The sequence below is a fragment of the Canis aureus genome, chromosome 20 (genome assembly GCF_053574225.1).
Source record: "Canis aureus isolate CA01 chromosome 20, VMU_Caureus_v.1.0, whole genome shotgun sequence".
Taxonomy (NCBI): Eukaryota; Metazoa; Chordata; class Mammalia; order Carnivora; family Canidae; genus Canis; species Canis aureus.
The window spans coordinates 24,781,167-24,802,938 of record NC_135630.1 but is presented as its reverse complement, the minus strand read 5'-3'; the positions used below and the strand labels follow the sequence as shown (position 1 = coordinate 24,802,938).

At 36.9% G+C, this 21,772-nt stretch overlaps 1 protein-coding gene across 1 annotated transcript in view; it reads right to left on the bottom strand.

Annotated features, from left to right (window-relative positions):
* Nucleotides 1-4,636: 4,636 nt before the first annotated feature.
* The window catches only part of NDNF (neuron derived neurotrophic factor), a 40,390-nt gene continuing 23,254 nt past the window's right edge, over nt 4,637-21,772 (bottom strand). Inside the window, exons 2-4 of the mRNA XM_077861173.1 lie at nt 18,640-18,828; nt 8,793-8,917; nt 4,637-6,659 (exon numbers count right to left, since the gene is read on the bottom strand). Coding sequence (XP_077717299.1) covers nt 5,266-6,659; nt 8,793-8,917; nt 18,640-18,827 — 1,707 coding nt within the window. The 5' untranslated portion in view covers nt 18,828 and the 3' untranslated portion in view covers nt 4,637-5,265. The remainder of the gene's footprint in view (nt 6,660-8,792; nt 8,918-18,639; nt 18,829-21,772) is intronic.

Below are 21,772 nucleotides of genomic sequence, written 5' to 3'. Positions count from 1 at the left end.
TCAGGATCCTGGGATCCAGCCCTGAGTTGGGCTCTGAGCTCAGGGCGGAGTCTGCTTCAGTTTCTCCCTCTCTCTCTACCCATCCCAGCTGCTTTACTCTTTCTCTCTTTCTAAAATAAATAAATAAAATCTTTAAAAAAATTGATTTAGGGCAGCTTGGGTGGCTTGGCAGTTTAGCGCCACCTTCAGCCCAGGGCGTGATCCTGGAGACCAGGGATCGAGTCCCACGTCAGGCTCCCTGCATGGGGCCTGCTTCTCCCTCTGCCTGTGTCTCTGCCTCTCTCTCTCTCTCTCTCTCTCTGTGTCTTTCATGAATAAATAAAAAAAATCTTAAAAAATTAATTTAAAAAACCGTGTATTAGTCTGTGCTGCCTTATTTACACAAGTCGGAAGGATTATATCAAGAGCTAACTATAGACAAGAAATAGATTTGCTTATTTCCAAATTATGGCAACATTAATCTTGGCAGCTATTTACACAGGAAGAAAGAAACCCAAAACATTTTGAAATTGCTGCTTAAAACTCAGTTTCTTACAATAATATTGGACTCAAAAACAAAGCACCACATTCATCACATCTCTTATTATAAGCTGATTATTTTTTTCCAGACTGTTCTGGAAAAAGTGAGAACTGTTCTGCTCCAAATTCTCTGTATTACACCTTTGTCTCAATTCCAATATTATGTCAAATTCTGAAGTCTTAGGACACATGCTCATCCTGGGAGGGTGCTTGATGTGCCCTTGGCTTGAAGTATCTAAACTTTACATTTCTGAGAAGTTTCAAGAAACTTACACTTACCTGAAAGTTCTCCCCTGTAGCATAATGGGATGATGAGTTACATTCATCCTTATTTCTGTTTTTTAATGAGTCTTTTACTAGGACTCGGTATTCCTCCCTGCACTACTTCCCTCTCCCTCTATCACTCGAGGGGCAGCTGGTGCCACCATATCTTTAGTAGTAGCTGAATAATGACAAGATGGCGATGTAACTATGCTGAAGGCCATGTACTCTTCAATCTTGGAACCAATAATTTTTTCTGTGATGGCAATCAATAGCCTTCTATTTATTTTACGCTTTGAAAACATATTTAAAAACATCTTGGAAAGAAGCATAGGGTAGATACGAAAAGCCTTTCTAAGTAACTTTGCCTCTAAATTTTGATTACTGAATTTCTCAAAGGTTCAGAAGGAGGAATGTGAATAAACAGAACTGAAAATCTTATCTAAATAACGTGATTGATCCTTCCTAGGAAATGAGAATGTCAATCAGTGCATCCAATTTTAATAGAGTGGATGGTGATCTAGGTTAAATTTTCCAGTATAATTTTGCACATAAAACAGAACCCAAAATCTTAATAAAGTTAAGCTAGAGTAGATCTCTCACTGCCCTTGTTCTCTCAGGCCCCTTCGAGATAGAAACTTAGATAAAACCGTGCTTTTCTCCTTGCTCCTTTTCATCTTCCTGCTCTCCTCTCTTCCACTTTCTACCTTCAAAGCAAAAGCAAAGGCCCAAATCCCAAACTACTGTGTATTTTTCTGGCCAGAATTCTCTGGGGAAAACGCAATGATGAGTGTGCCCTGATGCCTCCCAGGTCCTGTGATCAACTACAAACAGAGGACAGCTGAAGTCTGGCAGTGGTCACTTCTCTTGGTGCTGGTGAGAGAACCCAAAGTCAAGTTCCCAGACGATTTTATCTCTATCACACCATATCAAAGTGGGGAAGGAAGTGGCTGGAGACGCTCCAAATGACCTTGTTTTTCAAGTTAGATGCTAACTTGTTTTGTTTTACTTTTAAGCCTGCCACAGAATAGAGACAAAGAAGTAACTCTGGATGAGTCACTGTATGCTTTCTGGAGTAAAGAAATGCTTAAAATGAAGTCCTAGAGTGAACATTAAACTGGGATTATAAGAATCTGGGTTCTAGTTTTGTTGGGCCTCAATTTATCTGTAAAATGAAGTAGTAGAAATAGATGATCTCTAAGAGGGAATGGTAAAGTATTGGAAGAGATCCTGATTGGCTTCAGGTCCATCAAATCCTTGAATTGTATACAAAACGAAGTGTGTGTGTGTGTGTGTGTGTGTGTGTGTGTGTGTTTCATTGAATGCCTCTGGACCTCCCAATCTATTAAGAATCATTAAGCTGATTTCAAACTTTAAAGTTTATCTAAGTGATGGTTTTTATTGAAGTCATTTCATTTGGCTTTTCAAGATACCCAAATCATAATTTTTTCAAATGTACTCTGAGTAATGAAAATAAGAAATGAATATAACCTTTCCAGCACATACCCTTTAATGCATGCACATTTAAAAATTATTCTAGACACTGATTATAAAATAATTTAACCAAGAAAATCATCTGCTATATTTTTTTATAGATTCTGGATAGTTTTAGATTTAAAAAATACAGGGCTTATCCTTACAAATCATTAATGATCTTATAGCCTCAAGTTTGTGTGTGCCTGAAACCTAAAACACTTTGTGTCTTTGAAAATAACTAAACATATCTTTTTTCTTACAAGTTTGAAGTTGTCAGTCATAGGTTACACACATACTCCTAAGAAAACCTGAAACAACCTTTAAGAATAAATTGCTTTGCAATAATAAATAAGACAAAACATTGATTTCCTTTTGGAAATGACCCACAAGTGGCTTTGTCTCCCTCCAACAATTAGTGATTTATATCCTGGTAAGTATTTTGGAATCTGGGTAATTCCACTATTTATCTGTTTTGATCATGAGAACTTTATTTTTACTTCTCTAGTCTTCAGTTTCATTTGCACCTGATAAATAAAGATTGTGAACTTGCATGAAATGCCCTCAACGATTCTTCCCTCCTCAATGATACTGTGGCGCTCCTTGGGATTCTCAATGTCCTGTCTTCAAAACAGCTTTCTGAATTTTAAGGTAGACAAGGTAGTGCTTTCATAGTAGCTATTTTCTAGTTTTTTTTAAGAACAATTTTTTCTTTCTTGTCTCCAGTTCACCTGAATGCTCCTAAAAATCTAACACATTAGTAAATGAGATCTTTATTTTTAATAGGTTTTCCCCTTTCTCTAGGAGTGATAGATGTTTCACGAAGTGTATTTAATTTTCCTGTAAGTTCTAAAAGGTAAATTTCACTGGGGCCATGAAAGAATTCTCAAATTTATCCAGGCTATGTAGAAACCACCATCACAGCTGGCTGAAAGGTAAAAGCTTGGTTAAATTGACTTGGCTGGGTTCCCAGGGGTTCACAGGCATTAAGCAATATCTGAGAGTAAGTCCATTGCCTTCAGAAGCTGTAATAACTCTTTGATCCACTGTAGTTCCATTTAGCACATTGCTCTATAATAACATATTTGTGAGTTATATGAGAAAGTCGATTCTCCTTTCAAAGGCACCATGTTTATAACTTAGGATGTAACATCTCTGGGATGTTGTCAATTTTAAAGTTCTTCCAGATGATTGACTACATGGCCATTGGGCACATTTTCCCTTTTCCTTTTTAAAAACTCTTTCAGGTATCATTACTGTTTTATATAGATGTGATCAATTTTCTTTTTTTTTTTTAGAGGTGATCAATTTTCTTTTGATATCATAACCCAAAGGAGTTAGATGATAAATTCTTAGGGGAGATATTTTATCCTAAGGTGATCAGATCATAGTGACCACCACATATATTACCTTGACCATAACGAATCTATACTCCATAGGAATGCTGCTGATGTGTGCCCGCCACATGAAAGGTGGTGCCAACAGGTAGGGGACAATATAGCAGTTAAGAGATTATATCTGTCCCCACTTGTGCTCCCCACAGGAGCACTTTATAATTTAAGAATCGTATAATTCTACAAAAGACAATGTCTTATATAATACGAAATATCTTATAGTGTCATCTTATCCAAATCTGTCACCACCCCATTTATAAACGGAAAAGGGGGACAGTGGGAGTTAACAGATTTTCCTAAAGTTATATAGCTTAGGTGATTGTAAATTCTATACTCTTCTGACCCTAATCTAATATTCTCATGACAGCTCATGTATAGAACTGTGGAGAATGAAATTATCTAAGATGCTCTTCGAGCAGTCTTTGCTAAATGGTTCTTGTTATTGTTTGCCTAAGTTACTTGGCAAAAATTCATGAAAAATCAAAGTATCAGATTGTGAATGTTATCAAACAGTAGCTTCTATCATCTCCTCATTACCAAATAAAATCCTAACTGGTGGTTGCTAGATTGCTTCAGACAGACATGAAAATGGTTATTTTGCTAATATTCAAGCAGATGGAAAATACTTGGGAAATCCCAACTTTGTACTTAAAACAGATGCTTATTTTTAAGATAAATGTAATATATTTTAGGTCGTTAAGAACAATTTGTTGAATCCTTATCGAGCTACGGTGTTTGGCTTAACCCGGTCTTTTAAAACGGGTCTGTTAGAGGTCCCTCAACTCTCAGGACACCTGGCTCCAGTGAGTGTCCGAATACAAACTGTAGTAACTGTCTCTAATGCCACAGTGACTTTAGAGAGATGTAGTATGTTATTTTCACTGTTAAGAAGAGGGTTGATGCTGGTGCCAAATTATATGAGAGCACAGTTTTGTGAACAGAAGAGAAATTGAATACACCATGGTAGCTGCTTGGGAAAATGAACCGTATATAATCTAATATCTTTAATTTTATGTACATGGATATAATGTATGTCAACTTTGTACATGAGATACATACAGTATTTAAACATTTTACTCAACAGATAAGAATTTACAATAGCAATATAACTGACTAGAGGGCCGTCCACGTAATATACTTAGATTAGATCTGTACTTTAACAGGAAAAGAATTTAATAGTTTACAATCATAGAAACACTGACATTTAAAACAAGACTTTATAAAATAATTTATATATATCCTAGCATCTATAGAGAGGAATGATTTGCATTTGTTGATGTGTGCAATGAATGGCATATTTTAAACTTTTAGGTAATAAAATAATTTAGAAGCAGTTCATGCAGTGGTCAAAGCAAGGGATGGCAGTTCCTTCAAGGTGCCCTCTATCTTTGACATCAACGGGCAGCAGACGCACAGTAGGTACCATGGGGCACACTAGAACAAGTCTCCTCAACAGTTACTCATATAAACAGCAATATACACAAGGTGATATCCTTCCTTCCCCAGTACGAGTACCGCTCACAACTTCTCTCAGCCTTGGGGGTAGTCGGTTTACCCTTAAGGTGATTCCATGTCTCTCCTGCAGGTCTATGTAATAATCTCTCTCCCCACGAGGTAACTAACAGAACTTCCTGGTTTTCACCACCTTACTCTGATACCTCACTGAGTGCCCCCCATGTCCAATGACATAAACATCCAGCAGGTAAGACTTTCCAGGCAGAAGTCCTTTAATTGTTTCCGTGGTCACTGCTCTCTGTAGGTTTTGACTGTGGAAATATTTACAGAGGACTTTTTCCGATTTCTTCCTTGTGTCTGGTCCGAGGCATTGGTTTTGCTCTCTCTTCTTCTGGTCTTCATTGTAGTTATCATCCACTTCCTTTTTGTAGATGCAGAACTTGTTCCTCTCCTGAGTGCCCAGCCAAGCCACAGTGGCCGAAGAACAGGTGCGGAGCTTGTCGAAGGCTTTGATTCTTGTGTCTTCGGGAAGAGACGGGAACGGCTGCTTACTAGGCCTTGTGGTGGCCAGTATTTTCAACATGGACGCTCCTTTCTTGTGTCCTTTCAGTCGAATGAGATACTTGGCTTTCGGCTTTCCTCTAAGCTGGAACTGTCGGATGCCTTCCACATTCTGGGACAGGAGAAGTTTCCCATCCCTTCTCACTTGGATTTGGATGGCATCCAGGCAAGAGTGAATGAAGAAAGTGACTTTTTGGTGAGAAGAGACTGGGGCAAACCGTAAAAACTTGGCCCCCTTCCTTTTGACGAACACATCTGTAACCTTCCCATCTTTCAGCTCAACTGTCTTCTGTTGGGCTTCTTCCTTGGTCCTGGCAAAAGTGCCCACGTATGCGGTGCTGGTGTTGCTGTTGCTGTTGGCCACGAAGACGTCGAAGTAGTACTGCGTGTCGGGCTTCAGATCCGAGACGGTGAAGATGTTCTTGTTTCCTATGCAGATTTTCTGAATGTCCACCTTGGGCCTCGCGTAGACATGCCGCCCCAGTTTGGGAGAAGGCTTTGCGAGGAAGCTGCGCTCTTTCCCCGGATTATCTGAAGGAAACCCAAAATGGGCAAAATCAAAGGGGCTGAAGTCCAGCCCGGGTTTTGGAGCCATCATAAAAGCGTCATCTGCACTCACTTTTGCTTCCACTGCACAGAGACTTTTGAAATTGTGCTCTCTGTTGATGACCACACAGTACTGAATGGGCTGTTTCAGCAAAGAGGCCGTGGGGCTCGGTTTCCAGGCCAAAGTGACCGTGGTGCGTCCCAGGGAGGTAACATCTACTCGTGGGTCATAAGGTAATTCGGGGTAGGGTTGATCAGACTCCGGAGTTGTGGTGGCATACACTTTGAAATGTGTGTCTTTCTCTGTTGAAAGAAGCTCCAACTGATATAAACCAGACGGAGAACTAGAAGATATAAAATACTCCACATCATTGCCTTTGTAGGAGAATAATTCTGTGCCTTCCTCATTAATGATCTGTTGCCTCTGCTGCTCCAGAGGCTCTGGGTCACCTAGAAGACATGAGAGAAGCACAAGCTACACATCAGGGTATGTACCACGGCTTGCCGACCTTAAATTCTGTCTTTAACACTATCTTTTTATGTTCTCTGTTATAAAAATGATAATGTGGGGCCTGCGCTGCTCAGTTGGTTCAGGGGTGGATTCTTGATTTTTGGCTCAGGCCATGATCTTAGGGTCCTGGGACTGAGCCCTAAGTCTGGCTCCCTGCTCAGCAGAGAGTCTGCTTGGGATTCTCTTTCCCTCTCCTTCTCCCATGGCACCTTTCCCCATTTGAGCTCTCTCCATCTCTCTCTCTCAAATAAATAAATAAATAAATAAATAAATAAATAAATCTTAAAAAAAATGATTCCCAGGACATAGTTGGGAAATAAAAAAAAAACAAGAGAAAAATTCATCCATTAATTCATGGTCCTGAGACAGTACTTTGTTAGTGTTTTGATTCCTTTTCTTTTTTCTTTAAAGATTTTATTTATTTATTCATGAGAGACACAGAGAGCGAGGCAGAGACACAGGCAGAGGGAGAGGCAGGCTCCCTGCAGGGAGCCCAATGCAACCCTATCCCAGGATGATGACCTGAGCCAAAGGAAGACACTCAACCACTAAACCACCCAGGCATCCCTATTTTGATTCATTTCCATTCCGTCCTTCACATATTTTATGCAATTGATATTATTCTTTTTCATCTTTCTCTATAACTTAATAACATTTATTCTCATACATGTATGTTCCCAGACAACCTCCATTTTTGAATCTTGTCTTTCTTGCTTAATTCTATTATATAATAAAATAATTTTTAAAAAACAATATTTTCATAAATATATAAATAATACTGTTGGTCAATTTCTGACCATTTAAGATGATGCCTATATATATATATATATTTTTTTTTTTTTCTGAATTTAAATTTAGGCTTCAGGATAGACTTCAATTACTGGAAGTTTTAGATCAAAGACTGTAAACCTTTTAGAGATTAATCCCTTCTGTCAATCTGCTTATCAAAAGGATTCAATCTGATTGCTTTTTGATGGCCGGCCATTTCACTAATTTTACCCTTGTTACTAGGACTGGATAGTTTCTCATTAAAATATAAAGCACCAGTAAGAGTACCTAATTTTCAGCATGGAGAACATATGCCTAGGAATAATAGGAGGGTTGTATTGAAAAACTAATTTTTCTACCTTTTTTATTGTTAATATTAGATATCACATAGATACCAGATAAGCGTAGAGGACCTGATGAAGGACCGAGCAGTGAGAGTGGGAATGTACCTTGTTCAGTTTAATACTGCAAGCTCGGTGAGGGATGTAGAATTTCATATTCCCAAATCATGAAATGAACAATCTCATGCAGTTATTTGTTCTCTGTCTCCCTTGATGATGTACTTCCTATATTTTCCTGGTTCCAACTCCCTCTGTCATCTCATCACTATGAGTAGAGCAGCTTGCTAGCATCCTTTGCATGGCACCAGTCACCAGCCTTCACCTTTAAGCTGTGATGCCTTTGCCCCTTAAAGGGAGCTGGTCACCTTGGGACCTCACATGGGCTTTTCTCATTTCCCGGTATCTTGGTATCTGCTTTCCACAATCTGCAACTTCTTTAAATGCCTAACATACCCCCTACTGACTTTCTAGTCATCCTCGAATTTCAATGGTGAGAAATGCCTTTTAACTCCTCTTTTTGGCATCATCCTTTATTCCCTAGAGATCTTGGCTGCATATTGGAATCACCAAGGGAGAGATTTTAACAGCCCTATGTCCTGGCCACACTGACAGGGCAATTAAATCAGAACCTCTAAGGGTGGAATCCAGGCACCAGTCGTTTTTAAAGCTCCCAGTGCTGATTCCAATGTTTGGGTGAGATTGCAAACCACGGCTAGAGAGGCTAGTCCAAACCTCCATTTCTCACTCTTTTGGGCTCCATGTCTGTCTCCCTTAACTGGTTATGTTACCAAAATCACTGTCATTTGGTGCCATCTGTCATTTCTCTCATCTCCATTGTGAAGTCTCCAGCTTTTTCACCTATGCATCTGTGCTGCTTTTTTGTACAGACAGAGGTCTGTATATTTCATAGGTCCTTTAGCTATTCATTCAGAGGTCTGGGGCCAAACTGATCACGCTGCTTACCGGAGCCTTCCCCGCTTGCCTCCTCTGGCAGCTCCTGGAGACTCAGCTTCCACTCTAAAGGTGCATCACAGGGAGTCACTGTGACTGATAATGGAGTATTGTCTTCTTCAACCACAAAAAAATACCTGGGGAGAAGTGAGCCAATTCAGACTGAGATCATTCATTTTAAGACTTGCAAGCAAGAGTCACTGGGAAAAAAAAAATCCCTGGTTTAGTTTTTAATCATTTAACAGGACTACTCTGACACCTTATGGAAAATATCATCTTCCTGCCCATGAAGTTCTCTTTCACACTTCATTTGTCTTCAAAGCACTTATCACTACCTGGCATATTACATGTTTCTTTGTTTACCTTTTTATTTTTCCATCTCCTCTAACTAGAATAGAAGGTATAAGAGCTCAGGATATTCAGTTCATTGATGAAGACTTACAGACTAAAGTAATTCTTAATAAGTATTTGGTGAATGAATTGATTAATACATTTAGACTTCAGCTTTTTGGGGAAAAGTCTTTAATTGTTTGCAGAGGCTAAAACTTCCTCAGTGTTGGGGCCCTTGCCTACTTCACTGACCTCTCATCTTCTGTGCTCTGAAACACATGGGGCTCCCCTAGTTTCCCAGAATCCACCCCATGTTGGAACCTCTGGGATTTTGTTTTATATGCCTGAAATGCCACCCCCTGCCCTTACTTATACTCAAGTGTCGCTTCTTTAGGACTGCCTTTTCTGACTCCTAATTCGGGGTCAGGTTCTCATATGCTCTCAGAGAGTCCTGTGCTTTTCACCTGGAGCACTCACTGAAATTTGTGCCTGTATATTTGCATTATTTTATTGTCATTTTCTCTATAAAGCACCACTTAGGGTTGTTTTGCCTTGTCATTGTGGTCCCAGCATTTAGAACTGATTTCTGCATGTGGTAGGTACTTGATAAATATTTTGAAATGATCAATTACTAAATTAATGAGGAGAACTCAAGAATCTTAACATCAACCTATTATTCCAGCTCCAATATACTTACACCTACAGTCTGCTTCTATCTAAAGATACAGAACCTGAATGGCACTATAAGTACTTCCCCCCCACACACACATCATTCAAATATGAATGAAAAGAAGGAGGGTGGGAGTAGGGCAGTGAGAAGAGACAAATAAAGACTCTATAAAAGTAAAAACAACATGTTCATAAAATAATAAATTTAGATGTCATCTAGACAAAATAGCTAGATGACTGAAGTATTTACTGCGTAGGAAGTTATACATATCATAAGCATTTTTCAAGACAGGTGTCAGATGACTTAATTTTCAATTGAGTCTACTTTTTGGAGAATAGAATTTTGTTCATTTGGCCAGGTTGCATGAGATATATTAACAACAGACACACAACTGAATCCGTCTATATTACAAAGAAATAGGTACAACAAAATAATGTTTGGCATCATGTAAGTAAAAATGTGCTCAAAACTTCTAGGTTTTGAGTTTCACGTGGCTAGCAGAGCTACCTACTGAAGTAGAAATCCATGTGTCGGTTCATCTGCTACCTTCTGTTCTCATTTCACACAAAAAGTAGCTTATTTCCCAAAGTAACTGTGCCTTACTAACTTAAATACAGGCTATAGGCAACCAATGACAAAACAATTCTTGCGTTCCACAAGGTACTCATTATACATATAAAACAGCAAGGAGTCCCTCTAACTCAACGTTTTCATATGGAAGCACTTATGATTAGGTATAAAAGATAATCTGAACAAACTTTAACAATTTAACAAACATTTGTTGGCTACATACACAAAGCACTTGGTGAAGAAAACAGCAATCAGAGATAATAGGGCATGATCTATGTGCTCCAGATATTTACTGGCTGGTGAGGGAGACAGAAATGTAATGAATAACTAAGAAAACATGGCCCCAAATTATAAGGCCAAAGCTGAGGGATAAACACCCCATGAAACATTTAGCCTTTGAAATTTATGTGTAAACATAAGCATAATTAATGAAAAAAAAAAGCTATTCACAGCTGCTAAATTTTATCAGGAATTTCGTTAGTTGTAATATCAACAATGTCTATGAGTGCCTCCCACTGCATATTTCACTCCTAGAAATGATGTTTCTATTGTTGCTGCAACTCTCAACTCAGTGTGAATTGACATTTCATCTAAATGTAGATATCAAAGCCCTCAGTCATTATTTGTGGGGAAAAAAGCCAGGAAAGAATAAACAATTATATATAATTTTTGAAGGTCAAAATATTATGTAAGCCCAATTTGTTGATGGAGTAAAGGTAAATGAACAGTAATAGTTTTGTTTTAAAGATTTTATTTATTTATTCATGAGAGACAGAGAGAGAGAGAGAGAGAGAGACATAGGCAGAGGGAGAAGCAGGCTTCATGCAGGAAGTCTGATGTGGGACTCGATCCCAGAGTCCTGGGATTATGCCTTGAGCCAAAGGCAGACGCTCAACCACTGAGCCACCCAAGCATCCCAACAGTAATAGTTTTTTACTGAAGTTTGTTTTAATATTCTCAGAATATAATCATATTGTTAAAAAAATTATCTTTTTTTTAAAATTTAAGTAGGCTCCATGGCCAGCATGAAGCCCAATACAAGACTCAAACTCACAATCCTGAGATCAAGACCTGAGCTAATATGAAGAGTTGGAAGCTTAACTGACTGAGCCACCCAGGCACCCCAAAAGGACTATCCTTCTAAGACAATGTAAACCCTTGAGGAATCATATGTATTCATTTAATTTCACATATCTTTTAGCTTCTTTTTGTTGAGATGCAACTGAAATATATTAGTTTCAAATGTACAAAAATAATGATTTGATATATGTATATCCTGTAAAATGATCATCGCAGTAGTCTACTTTCCCTCTGTAACCATATAAAGTTACATAATATGCAATATAATATTATTGACTGTAGTCATTATGCTCTACATAACATCTCATTTTCTTTGGAGAGATACCCAGAAGCGGAATTCCTGGGTTATATGATAGTTCTACAGATTTTTGAGGAATCTATTACTGTTTTCTGTAGTGGCAGTACCAATTTATATTTCCACTCATAGTGCACAAGGATTCCCTTTTCTCCACATTCTTGCCAATATTTGTTATTTACTGCCTTTTACATAATAATAATTCTGACAGGTATGAGGTGGCATCTCATTATGTTTTTGATTTGGATTTCCCTGATGATTAGTGATATTGAGCATCTTTTCATATATCTGTTGGCCATACGTATGTCTTCTTTGCAAAAATGTTATTCATATCCTCTTCTTTTTTTTTATTTTTTTTCATATCCTCTTCTAATCATTTAGATTAGAAGGTTAATAGACTGAATAGACTAACCTGATTAAAAAATAAATAATAGACTGAATAGACTAATTACTAGCAAGAAGATTGCTAGTCCCAACCAACAGAAGTCCAGGACCAGATGGCTTCATTGGTGAATTCTACTAAACATTCAAAGGTTAGTCATTTTTAAATCAGGTGTGTTGTGTTTTTATTTATAGGTCATATGCATTCTTTATATGTTTTGGATTTTAACCCTTTATTAGGTATATAATTTACAAATATCTTCTCCCATTCATTAGGTTGCCTTTTTATTTTGTTAATGATTTCCATCATTATGCAGAAACCATTTAGTTTGATGTAGTCCCACTTATTTTTGCTTTTGTTACCCTTGCCTTTGGAGCCAATTTTTTTTTTTAAAGGAGAAAAAAAAAAACAAACCCAAAACATTGATGGGACCAATATTAAGGAGCTTACCACCTATGTTTGGTTTAGTGATCCAGTTTCATTCTTTGGCATGTGGATGTCCAATTTTCCCAATATTTGTTAAACTCCTTTTCCTATTGTATATTCTTGGCTCTTTTGCCATAAATTAATTGACCATATATTCATGGTTTATTTCTGGGTTGTCTATTCTGTTCCATGGATCTATGTATCTGTCTTTATGCAAATACCATACTATTTTGATTACTATACCTTTGTAGTACAGTTCAAAATCAGGAAACATAATACCTCCGGCTTTGTTCTTCTTTCTCGAGATTGCTTTGGTTTTCAGGGTTTTTTGTGGTTCCATACACATTTTAGGATTCTTTGTTCTATTTCTGTGAAAAATGCCATTAGAATTTTGATAGGGATTGCACCGAATCTATAGCTTGCTTTGAGTAGTATGGACATTTTGACAGTATTAATTCTTCCAATTCATGAACACAGAATATGTTTCCATTTATGTGTGTCTTCTTCAGTTTCTTTCACCAATGTCAGTTTTCAGTGCACAGGTCTTTTTCTTCCTTGGTTAACTTTATTCCTAGGTATTCCATTGTGTTTTTTTTTAAAGTTTGGAAAACTTTATTGAGAGAATTCCAACATTGAATATTCCATTCTTTTTGATGCAATTGTAAATGGAATTATTTTTATTAATTTCTCTTTCTGGTAGTTCATTATCAGTGTATAAAAACACAATAGATTTTCGTATACTGATTTTGTATCCTTCAACTTTCCTGAATTTATTAGTCACAACAATTTCTTTTGGTGGAATCTTTAGGGTATTCTATATATAAAATCATGTTGTTTGCAAAAGGTGACAGTTTTACTTCTTCCTTTCCAATATGAACACTTTTTATATCATTTTCTTCGTAATTGGTTGGGCTAGGATTCCTTGTACCACGTTAAATGTCCGTGGCAAGAGCGGGCATCCTCGTCTTATCCTTGATCTTAGAGAATAACCTCGTCTTATCCTTGATCTTAGAGAATAAGCCTTCACCATTTTTTTCACCATTGAGTGTGATGTTAGCTGTGGGCTTGTCATATATGGCCTTTATCATATTCAGGTACTTTCTCTCTGTACATGCTCTATAGAGAATTTTATCATAAATAGATGTTGAATTTTACCAAATGCTTTTTCTGCATATTTTGAGATGGTTATATGATTTTTTTATCCTTCTTTTGGTTAATGTGGTATCACACTTATTGATTTGTGATGCATCCTTGCATCCCTGGAATAAATCCTACCTGATGGTGGTGTATGATATTTTTAATATATTGGTTTGCTAATAAATATTTGGTTTGCTAATATTTGTTGAGAGGTTCTACATGTAAGTTCATTAGTGATATTGGCCTGTAATTTTCTTTTTTGGTGTCCTCATCTGGTTTCAATATCAGGGTAGTGTTGGCCTCATAAAGTCAGTTTGGAAATATTCCATCCTATTCAATTTTTTGAAATATTTTGAGGAAGATAGGTATTAGATATTCTTTGAATGTTTAGCAGAATTCACCAATGAAGTCTTCTGGTCCTGGACTTCTGTTGGTTGGGACTAGCAATCTTCTTGCTAGTAATTAGTCTATTCAGATTTTCTATTTCCTCATGGTTCAGTCTTAGAGATTGTATGTTTCTTCAGATTTATCCACTTTTTTCTAGTTTGTCCAATTTTTTGGCATATAATTCTTCTTACTAGTCTCATAGTAGGTCCTTTGTATTTCTTTGATATCAGTTGTAACTTATTCCCTTTTGTTTCTGATTTTGAGTCCACTCTTTTTTTCTTAGTGAGTGGAGCTAAAAGTTTATCAATTTTATTTTTTCAAAGAACAACCTCTTAGCTTCATTGATCTTTCCTATTGTCTCTTTAGTCTCTATTTTATTTATTTCCACTCTGATATTTATTATTTTCTTCCTTCTTTTAACTCTGGGCTTCATTTATCCCTATTTTTCTAGCCCTTTTAGGGGTAAAATTAGATTGTTTATTTGAGATTTTTCTGATTTCTTAAGGTAGCTCTGTATCACTATTAACTTCCCTCTTAAAACTGCTTTTGCTGTAGTGCATACATTTTGGTGTGTTACATTTCCACTTTCATTTGCCTCAAAGTATCTTTTTATTTTACTTTTTCATTGACCTACTATTTGTTCAGTAAGTAGCATGTTTTTAAGTCTCCACATATATGTGATTTTTCCAGTTTTCCTTTTGTGATTGACTTCTGGTTTCATACAATTATGGTCTAAAAAGATGTTTAATATAATTTCAATCTTCTTAAATTTATCGAGACTTTTTCTTGGCCTAACATATGATTTATCCCTGAGAATGTTCCATGAGAAGAATGTATATTCTGTTGCTTATGGATGGAATGTTTTGTATATATATCTAGTAAATCTATCTGGTCTAATGTGTCATTTAAGGCCAGTGTTTCCATATTGATTTTCCATCTGGATGATCTAGCCATTAATGAATATGGAGTGCTAAGTCCCTCTACTATAATTGTATTGCTGTCAATTTCTCCCTGTAGGTCTGTTAATATTTGTTTATATATTTAGGGTGCTCCTATCTATATTGGGTATATAAATGTTTACAAATGTTAAAAATTTTTTAAAATATATTTACAAATGTTATATATTCTTGCTAGATGGACCTTTGTGTCATTATGTAATGCCTATCTTTGTCTTTTATTATAGTCTTTTGTTTTAAAGTCTATTTTGTATGGTATAAGCACAATTACCCCAATTTTCTTTTGGTTTCTATCTGCATGGGACATATTTTTCCATCCCTTTGTTTTCAATCTGTGGGGGTCATTATATCTAAAATGAGGTTTCTTTAGGAGCATATAGAATGGAAAACAAAACAAAACAAAACAAACAAACAAAAAAAACAATCCATTCAGCCACTCCATGTCTTTTGACCAGAGAATTTAGTCCATTTATGTTTAAAGTAATTATAAGCAGGTGTATACTTACTACCATTTTGTTCATTGTTTTCTGGCTATTTTATAGATCTCTTCTGTTCTTTCTCCTTCTCTTGCTTTCTATCCTTGTGGTTTGAGTGTTATGTTTAGATTTCATTTTCATTATCTTTTTTGTATATGCCATAGGTTTTTGCTTTATGGTCACCATGAGACTTACAAATATAAGCCTATGTATATATACCAGTCTATTTTAAGTTGGTATCAAGTTAAGTATGAACACATTCTGAAATTCTACATTTTTACTTCCCAGTCCCACATTTTATGCTTTTGATGTCACATTTACATCATTTTGTATACATATTCTAAATAATTATTGTAGTCTTAGTTATTTTTTACTACTTTTGTCTTTTAATCTTCATGCTAGCTTTAAAAGTGATTAAAGGTAGTGTTTACGGGCAGCCCAGGTGGCTCAATGCTTTAGTGCTGCCTTCAGCCCAGGGCGTGATCCTGGAGACACAGGGTCGAGTCCCATGTCAGGCTCCCTGCATGAAGCCTGCTTCTCCCTCTGCCTGTGTCTCTGCCTCTCTCTATCTCTGTGTCTCTCATGAATAAATAAATAAAATCTTTTTTTTAAAAGGTAGTGTTTACTACCTTTAATATATATTTAACCTTACCAGGGAAATTTTTACTTTCATGTTTTCTTGGTACTAGTTAGTGCTCTTTTTATTTAAAGACATTTCTTTAACATTTCTTGTAAGGATGGGTTAGTGGTGGTGAACTCCCTGGTTTTTGGTTGTCTGGAAAACTCTAGCTCTCTTCAATTTTGAAAATTGTGCTGGGTGAGTTATCTTGGTGGGAGTTTTTTGCTTTCAGCACTTTGAATATATAATATCATTCTCTACTGGCATGCAAAGTTTCTGCTGAAAAATCTGCTGATAATCTTGTGGGGGCTCCCTTATTTGTAACACGTTTTTCTTTTGGTTTTAAGATTCTCTCTTTATCTTTGAATTTTGACATTTTAATGTAATATATCTTAGTGTGGATCTCTTCAGGTTCATCTTATTTTGAACTATGGGTTTCCTGGACATGGATGCATATTTTGTCTTCCAGGTTAGGGCAGTTTTCAACTATTATATTTTCAAATAAGTTTTCTGTTCTTTACTCTCTCTCTTTTCTTTATGGGACCTCTAGTATGCAACTGTTGTTCCATCATACATTGTCCTATAGGTTTCTTAAAAGATCTTCACTTTTTCTAATTATTTTTTCTTGTTCCTGTTCTGCTTAGGTGAGTTCCACTGCCCTGTATTCTGGGTTACTGAACTTTTCTTATGGTTTATCTAGTCTGTCGCTGAACCCCTATAGTATGTTTCAGTTTGGTTACTACGTTTTTAAGATCTATGACTATGTCTAGTATTTTCTTACATTTTTCTATTTCTTTGTTAAAATTCCCTTTGTGTTCATTCATTCTTCTCCCAAGACTGGTGAGCATCTTTATGACCACTACTATGGAATTTTTATCATGTAAATTACTTATCTCTGTTTCATTAAGTTTTTTAAATTTTATTTATTTATTTTTCCTCCCTGGGGTTTTATCTTGTTCTTTCACTTGGAACATATTCCTCTGATCTTTTGTTTTTTGTTCTTTCATTTTGCTCTCTCTGTTGATTTCTATGTATTAGGTGAAAGAACTATCTCTCCCAGTCTTAAAGGATTGGTCACAAGAAGACTGAGATGACTCTCAGTCTTCATCTCTGCAGTATCTTCATGGTGGTAACCTGCAAAGAACTGTTTCTCTGATTATTTCAGTCCCATGGGGCTTAGATGTGTAACCACTCTGGTCACCAGAGTTGGGAATTCACAAGGCATCCCCTGTGTGGCCTGTGCATACCTATGGCTTTGTTTGGGCTGTGGTGGAGTGCCAGGCTGGGGCAAGCCCACCTGCCAGGGTTAGTAATGTGGGACTGTAGCAGTGATATGGGGTAAACAGTGCTAGTAAGGGAGAAGGAGAGTGCAAAAATGATACCTGCCAGCACTTCCATGCCTTGAAAGAGTTCCAGGAGACCCCTTACCTTCCAGCAGACATTTTAAGATTAGCCAGTGAATCTCCTTTGCAAGCAGTCTAGGCATTTTTCAACTTGCTGTGTTTGTACTGGGCCTGGGGGTGAGTAAGTCTGTGCATATGCCCTTTAAGAGTGGAGTTTTAGGGGGTGCCTGGGTAGCTGAGTCAGTTGAGCATCCAACTCTTGTTTTGGCTCAGGTTATGATCTCAGGGTTGTGAGTTTGAACCCTGCATTGGGCTCCATACTCAGTGGGGAGTCTGCTTGAGATTCTTTCCCTCTGTCCCTACCTCTGCTTCCTTGCTCTCTCTCTCTCTCTCAAATAAATAAATAAGAAAGAAAGAAAGAAAGAAAGAAAGAAAGAAAGAAAGAAAGAAAAAGTGGAATCAGTTTCTCATAGCCTTTTGGGTGTCCTGGACATAAGCCAGATGTTTTTGGGGCTTGTCCCTTTGGTGTAGGTCCCAAGGGTTGGGGGGCCTGATGTGGGGCTCAGACCCCTTGCTCCTCAAGGATGTGTTCTGTAATTTTCAGAATCTCCCTGTTTGTAAGTTGCCACACTAGGGGGGTAGAGTTTTTGGCAAGATCATGCCTCTGCCTCTCCTATCCATCCCTGTGTGGCCTTTTTATCCTTTGTATGATGGAACTATTCAGCTAGTTTTCAGATCTTCTTCAGAGAGAATTGTTCTCTATATGGCTGGAGATTTGTTGTGCAAGGGGAAGAGGTGAGTTCAGGGTCTTCCTATGCCCCTGTTTTGAAACCTGTTCTTGATTAATTTCATCTTGATCCTAAAGAATCCTTCTTAGAAATTTCCTACTATCCCAAAGTTAAGAAAATAATCATTCCAAAATGTAAGAACTGCAAAAATTGCCCTCTCCATCCCAAAAGAGATCACAATGAGAAAAGATCAAACAGCTTCTACTTAATGATTAGATGTTGCATTGACATTTTCTTTTCTTAGAGAAAAGAGGCAATACTATTCAGAGGTTGACTGCCAATTATTTATTCTGAGTCTAAATGGTTACTTTGCTTTTTATTTTTTTTTTGTTACTTTGCTTTTTAGAGTCAAAAATGAATAAATGAACTTTTGATAAAGAAAGTACTGCAGAGAGAATACCTTTTGGGTGTGTCTCGAAAGAGATAACTGCTAATTTCAGCTCCATCTGGAATTACTGATGAATCATGAAAAAATGCCTTGTCACGGATCTGCATCTGAAAAAGTTCTTCATCTCGAGTGGGTAGCTTCTGAGTCCTTGAGCTGAGTGGTAATAGCAGCCACAGCAGACACCAGTGGAGAGGCACCATCCTGAGGTAACAGAAATGATTGCTTACATTAGTTCTGCAGGTAGACACTTGGGCAAGTTGCAAACTTTCTAAAGGGTTAAGAATATTTTAGTTTTGATATAAAGTTACATTTGCATTATGTACTTTGAATACATACATGATCTTTTTTTTAAAAAAGATTTTATTTATTTATTCATGAGAGATGAGAGACCAGAGACAGAGAGGCAGAGACACAGGCAGAGGGAGAAGCAAGCTCCATGCAGGGAGCCCGATGTGGGACTCGATCCTGGGTCTCCAGGATCACGGCGCTAAACTGCTGAGCCACCTGGCTGCCCTACATACATGATCTTGAAGACAACTTTCCTGTTTTGTTTTTTTGTCCCAAAGTATTTCATGGAGTTGACAACAAATTCACTAGAATTTCAGATATTAAAAGATTTTGAAATGAAAGGACTCTTGGTACATCAACTTCTCTGGATATTCAGAGAGAAAATTCCCACTTCAATATGGCAGAAGTCAATATGGTTCTTGCAGAAATGTGCACACAAATGTCTCAAAGAATTGCACCATAGCATAAAGAGACACATAGACTCACTGAGAGCCAGAAAAGTACCATCACACAATTATTTTTATTCTTTCTTGAAATTTGACTAAGGATTATACATGTATAATATTATTCTTGTTTCCAAGGTCATTTTTTCATAAAACAGAGGTTTTTAGAGAGGTTTAATTATTTTATAGGTTAAGCATTTTGTCCAAAATCACAAGGTAAATTATTTGCTGATGTCTAATTATTATTCATTACTAGACTCTTCAGCACAACATTTAAATATAAGCTTTTATCATATTAAAAGTGGGCCTGGATTCCCACTCTTGAATCAGGTGGGATCATTGGAAAATTGTATACTTATGTCATTTGTCTTAACCTTCAGTACAGTTATATATATACTACACCTGCTAAGTGTTTTCATTGAGTTCCACTTTGGCATTCAAATTTACTTTCACCAAAGATCCTATAGATAATTGGGTAATTATGGATCACTTTCTACTGCACACTGCTATAGGGATATTGTCAATGATACCATCATCTACATGTCTGTTTCTCTAATAGGAAGCCTCAGGTAGGCAAGCTCTTTTGATGTCAAGTACTGGTGAAAGGTTTTGCTTCCTCTGAGGATTTGTTTGGTGCCCTTCTCCCTCACAAAAAGAACTCTGTAAGAAGTTGTTTTCCCTTATCTCTTTGACAATGTACATCAGGGAATTCAAGCATTTGGGAAACATAGTATGTTTATACTTAAGTGCTTGAAATAGTGGGAAAGTCAAATGAAAACATTTGCAATAATTTGAAATGATGTGAACATCAGTTTTATTTCTAAAGCATCATTACTATAGCTATGAGATCACCTCTACTCAAACCATTATTTGACTTTAATTTTATCTTTCTTGGAGTGCTATCAAAAATAGATTCATACAACTAAAAATATTTTTTGAAGAGAATATGCTTTTCTTTTTTATGAGAATGTGAGAAGTAATTTTCTCACAGTGAGCTTACTCAAAAAGTAAATTTAACTTCCTTTTTCAAAAACAGGTGGTTGAAACAAACAAACAAACAAACAGGTGGTTGTTGTTTTTTTTTGTTTGTTTTTTTGCCATGTGTTCTGAAGTTTTCCATATAAGATATCTGCAGTAATTGAGAGTTACTATGTGCAAAGCAAGGTGTTAAATTCATAGCTGCATTATTGCATTTAGTCTTCACAATAATATTGTGAAGTAGATGCTATTCTCATATAAGAATAAACCTTTTTTTTACATAAGCAGAGAAAGGATATAAATCCAAGTGGATCTTACTGCAGAGCCCAAACATTTGTCCTCTATGATATTTCTCAAGAAATCCATCATAATTTCTAAGAAGGGGTTCTTATTTCTCATCCTCATTGCTCAATTGTATTGTAATTGAATACTTGACTAAGAGCTAAGAAATCTGACTTTTAAGTTGTAGTGCTAACTAGATGGTAATCTAAGGCAATGTTTCACCACCCTGGATAGACCTCAATTTTTTGAAGGGTTTAGATAATGATCTCTAAACTTTGAAAACAAATGATGATTCTGAGACTGAATCCTCAACTCTTCCTCCCAACTAGCTAGTAGTTTAGAAGTAAGACCAGGCCTTCTTAAGTTTCATCAAATAATCTGAACCTCAGATATCCAGATGATTGTCTGGATGGAATCTAAGAAGTTGGGGATGGAAAGCGGGAGCTCAGATTAGTTACTAATAGCACATGAAGCATAAAACTAAAAAAGATGGCCAGATAGATCAAAATCAAAACTCAGTGAACCTTTTTAAAACCAACAGGGACATGGTTGACTAAACTGAATGAGACCTCTACTCACAACCCTTAGTCCCTCCCCTCTGATGCCCTTCTTCCTGCAGCTAACAGAAATGAACAATTTGATAGACTAGAATTTGCTTGACTGCCACTATTAAGAAATAATTATTATTTCAGCATAATGGAATTTATCTAGCTTACTTTATAGCAGCATCCCGGAAACTTTGATTCCTGAGAGCCGAAGAAGCTGGATAGTAAAATTCGTCTCTTTAGAAATGGTTAGAATTTGGCTTTCCATAATTATTAGGAACTTAGAGCAAACATGCTATGGCAGCACTGAGTATGAGCTACTCAGATGTATTTGCCCTAGAACCACTCCAGGGCAGCTTTACCTCATTAGGCTCTATGTTTGCCCAGAAAGTTGTCACTGTAGAGTAGCACAGTACAACTCAGCAAGACATGCTGCCCAATGCCCCAGGAGATTTGGGATATTTAGGTCAGCTCCAGAGTAGAAGAGGTAGCTAGGTATGATTGGTAGGGTTTTCCCAGCATCCAGGCCATCCTCCATGGGACGAACTTTCTCTTTATTAAATCAGTAAATAAGAAATGAGTTTTGAGTTAAAAACAACAATATTACTA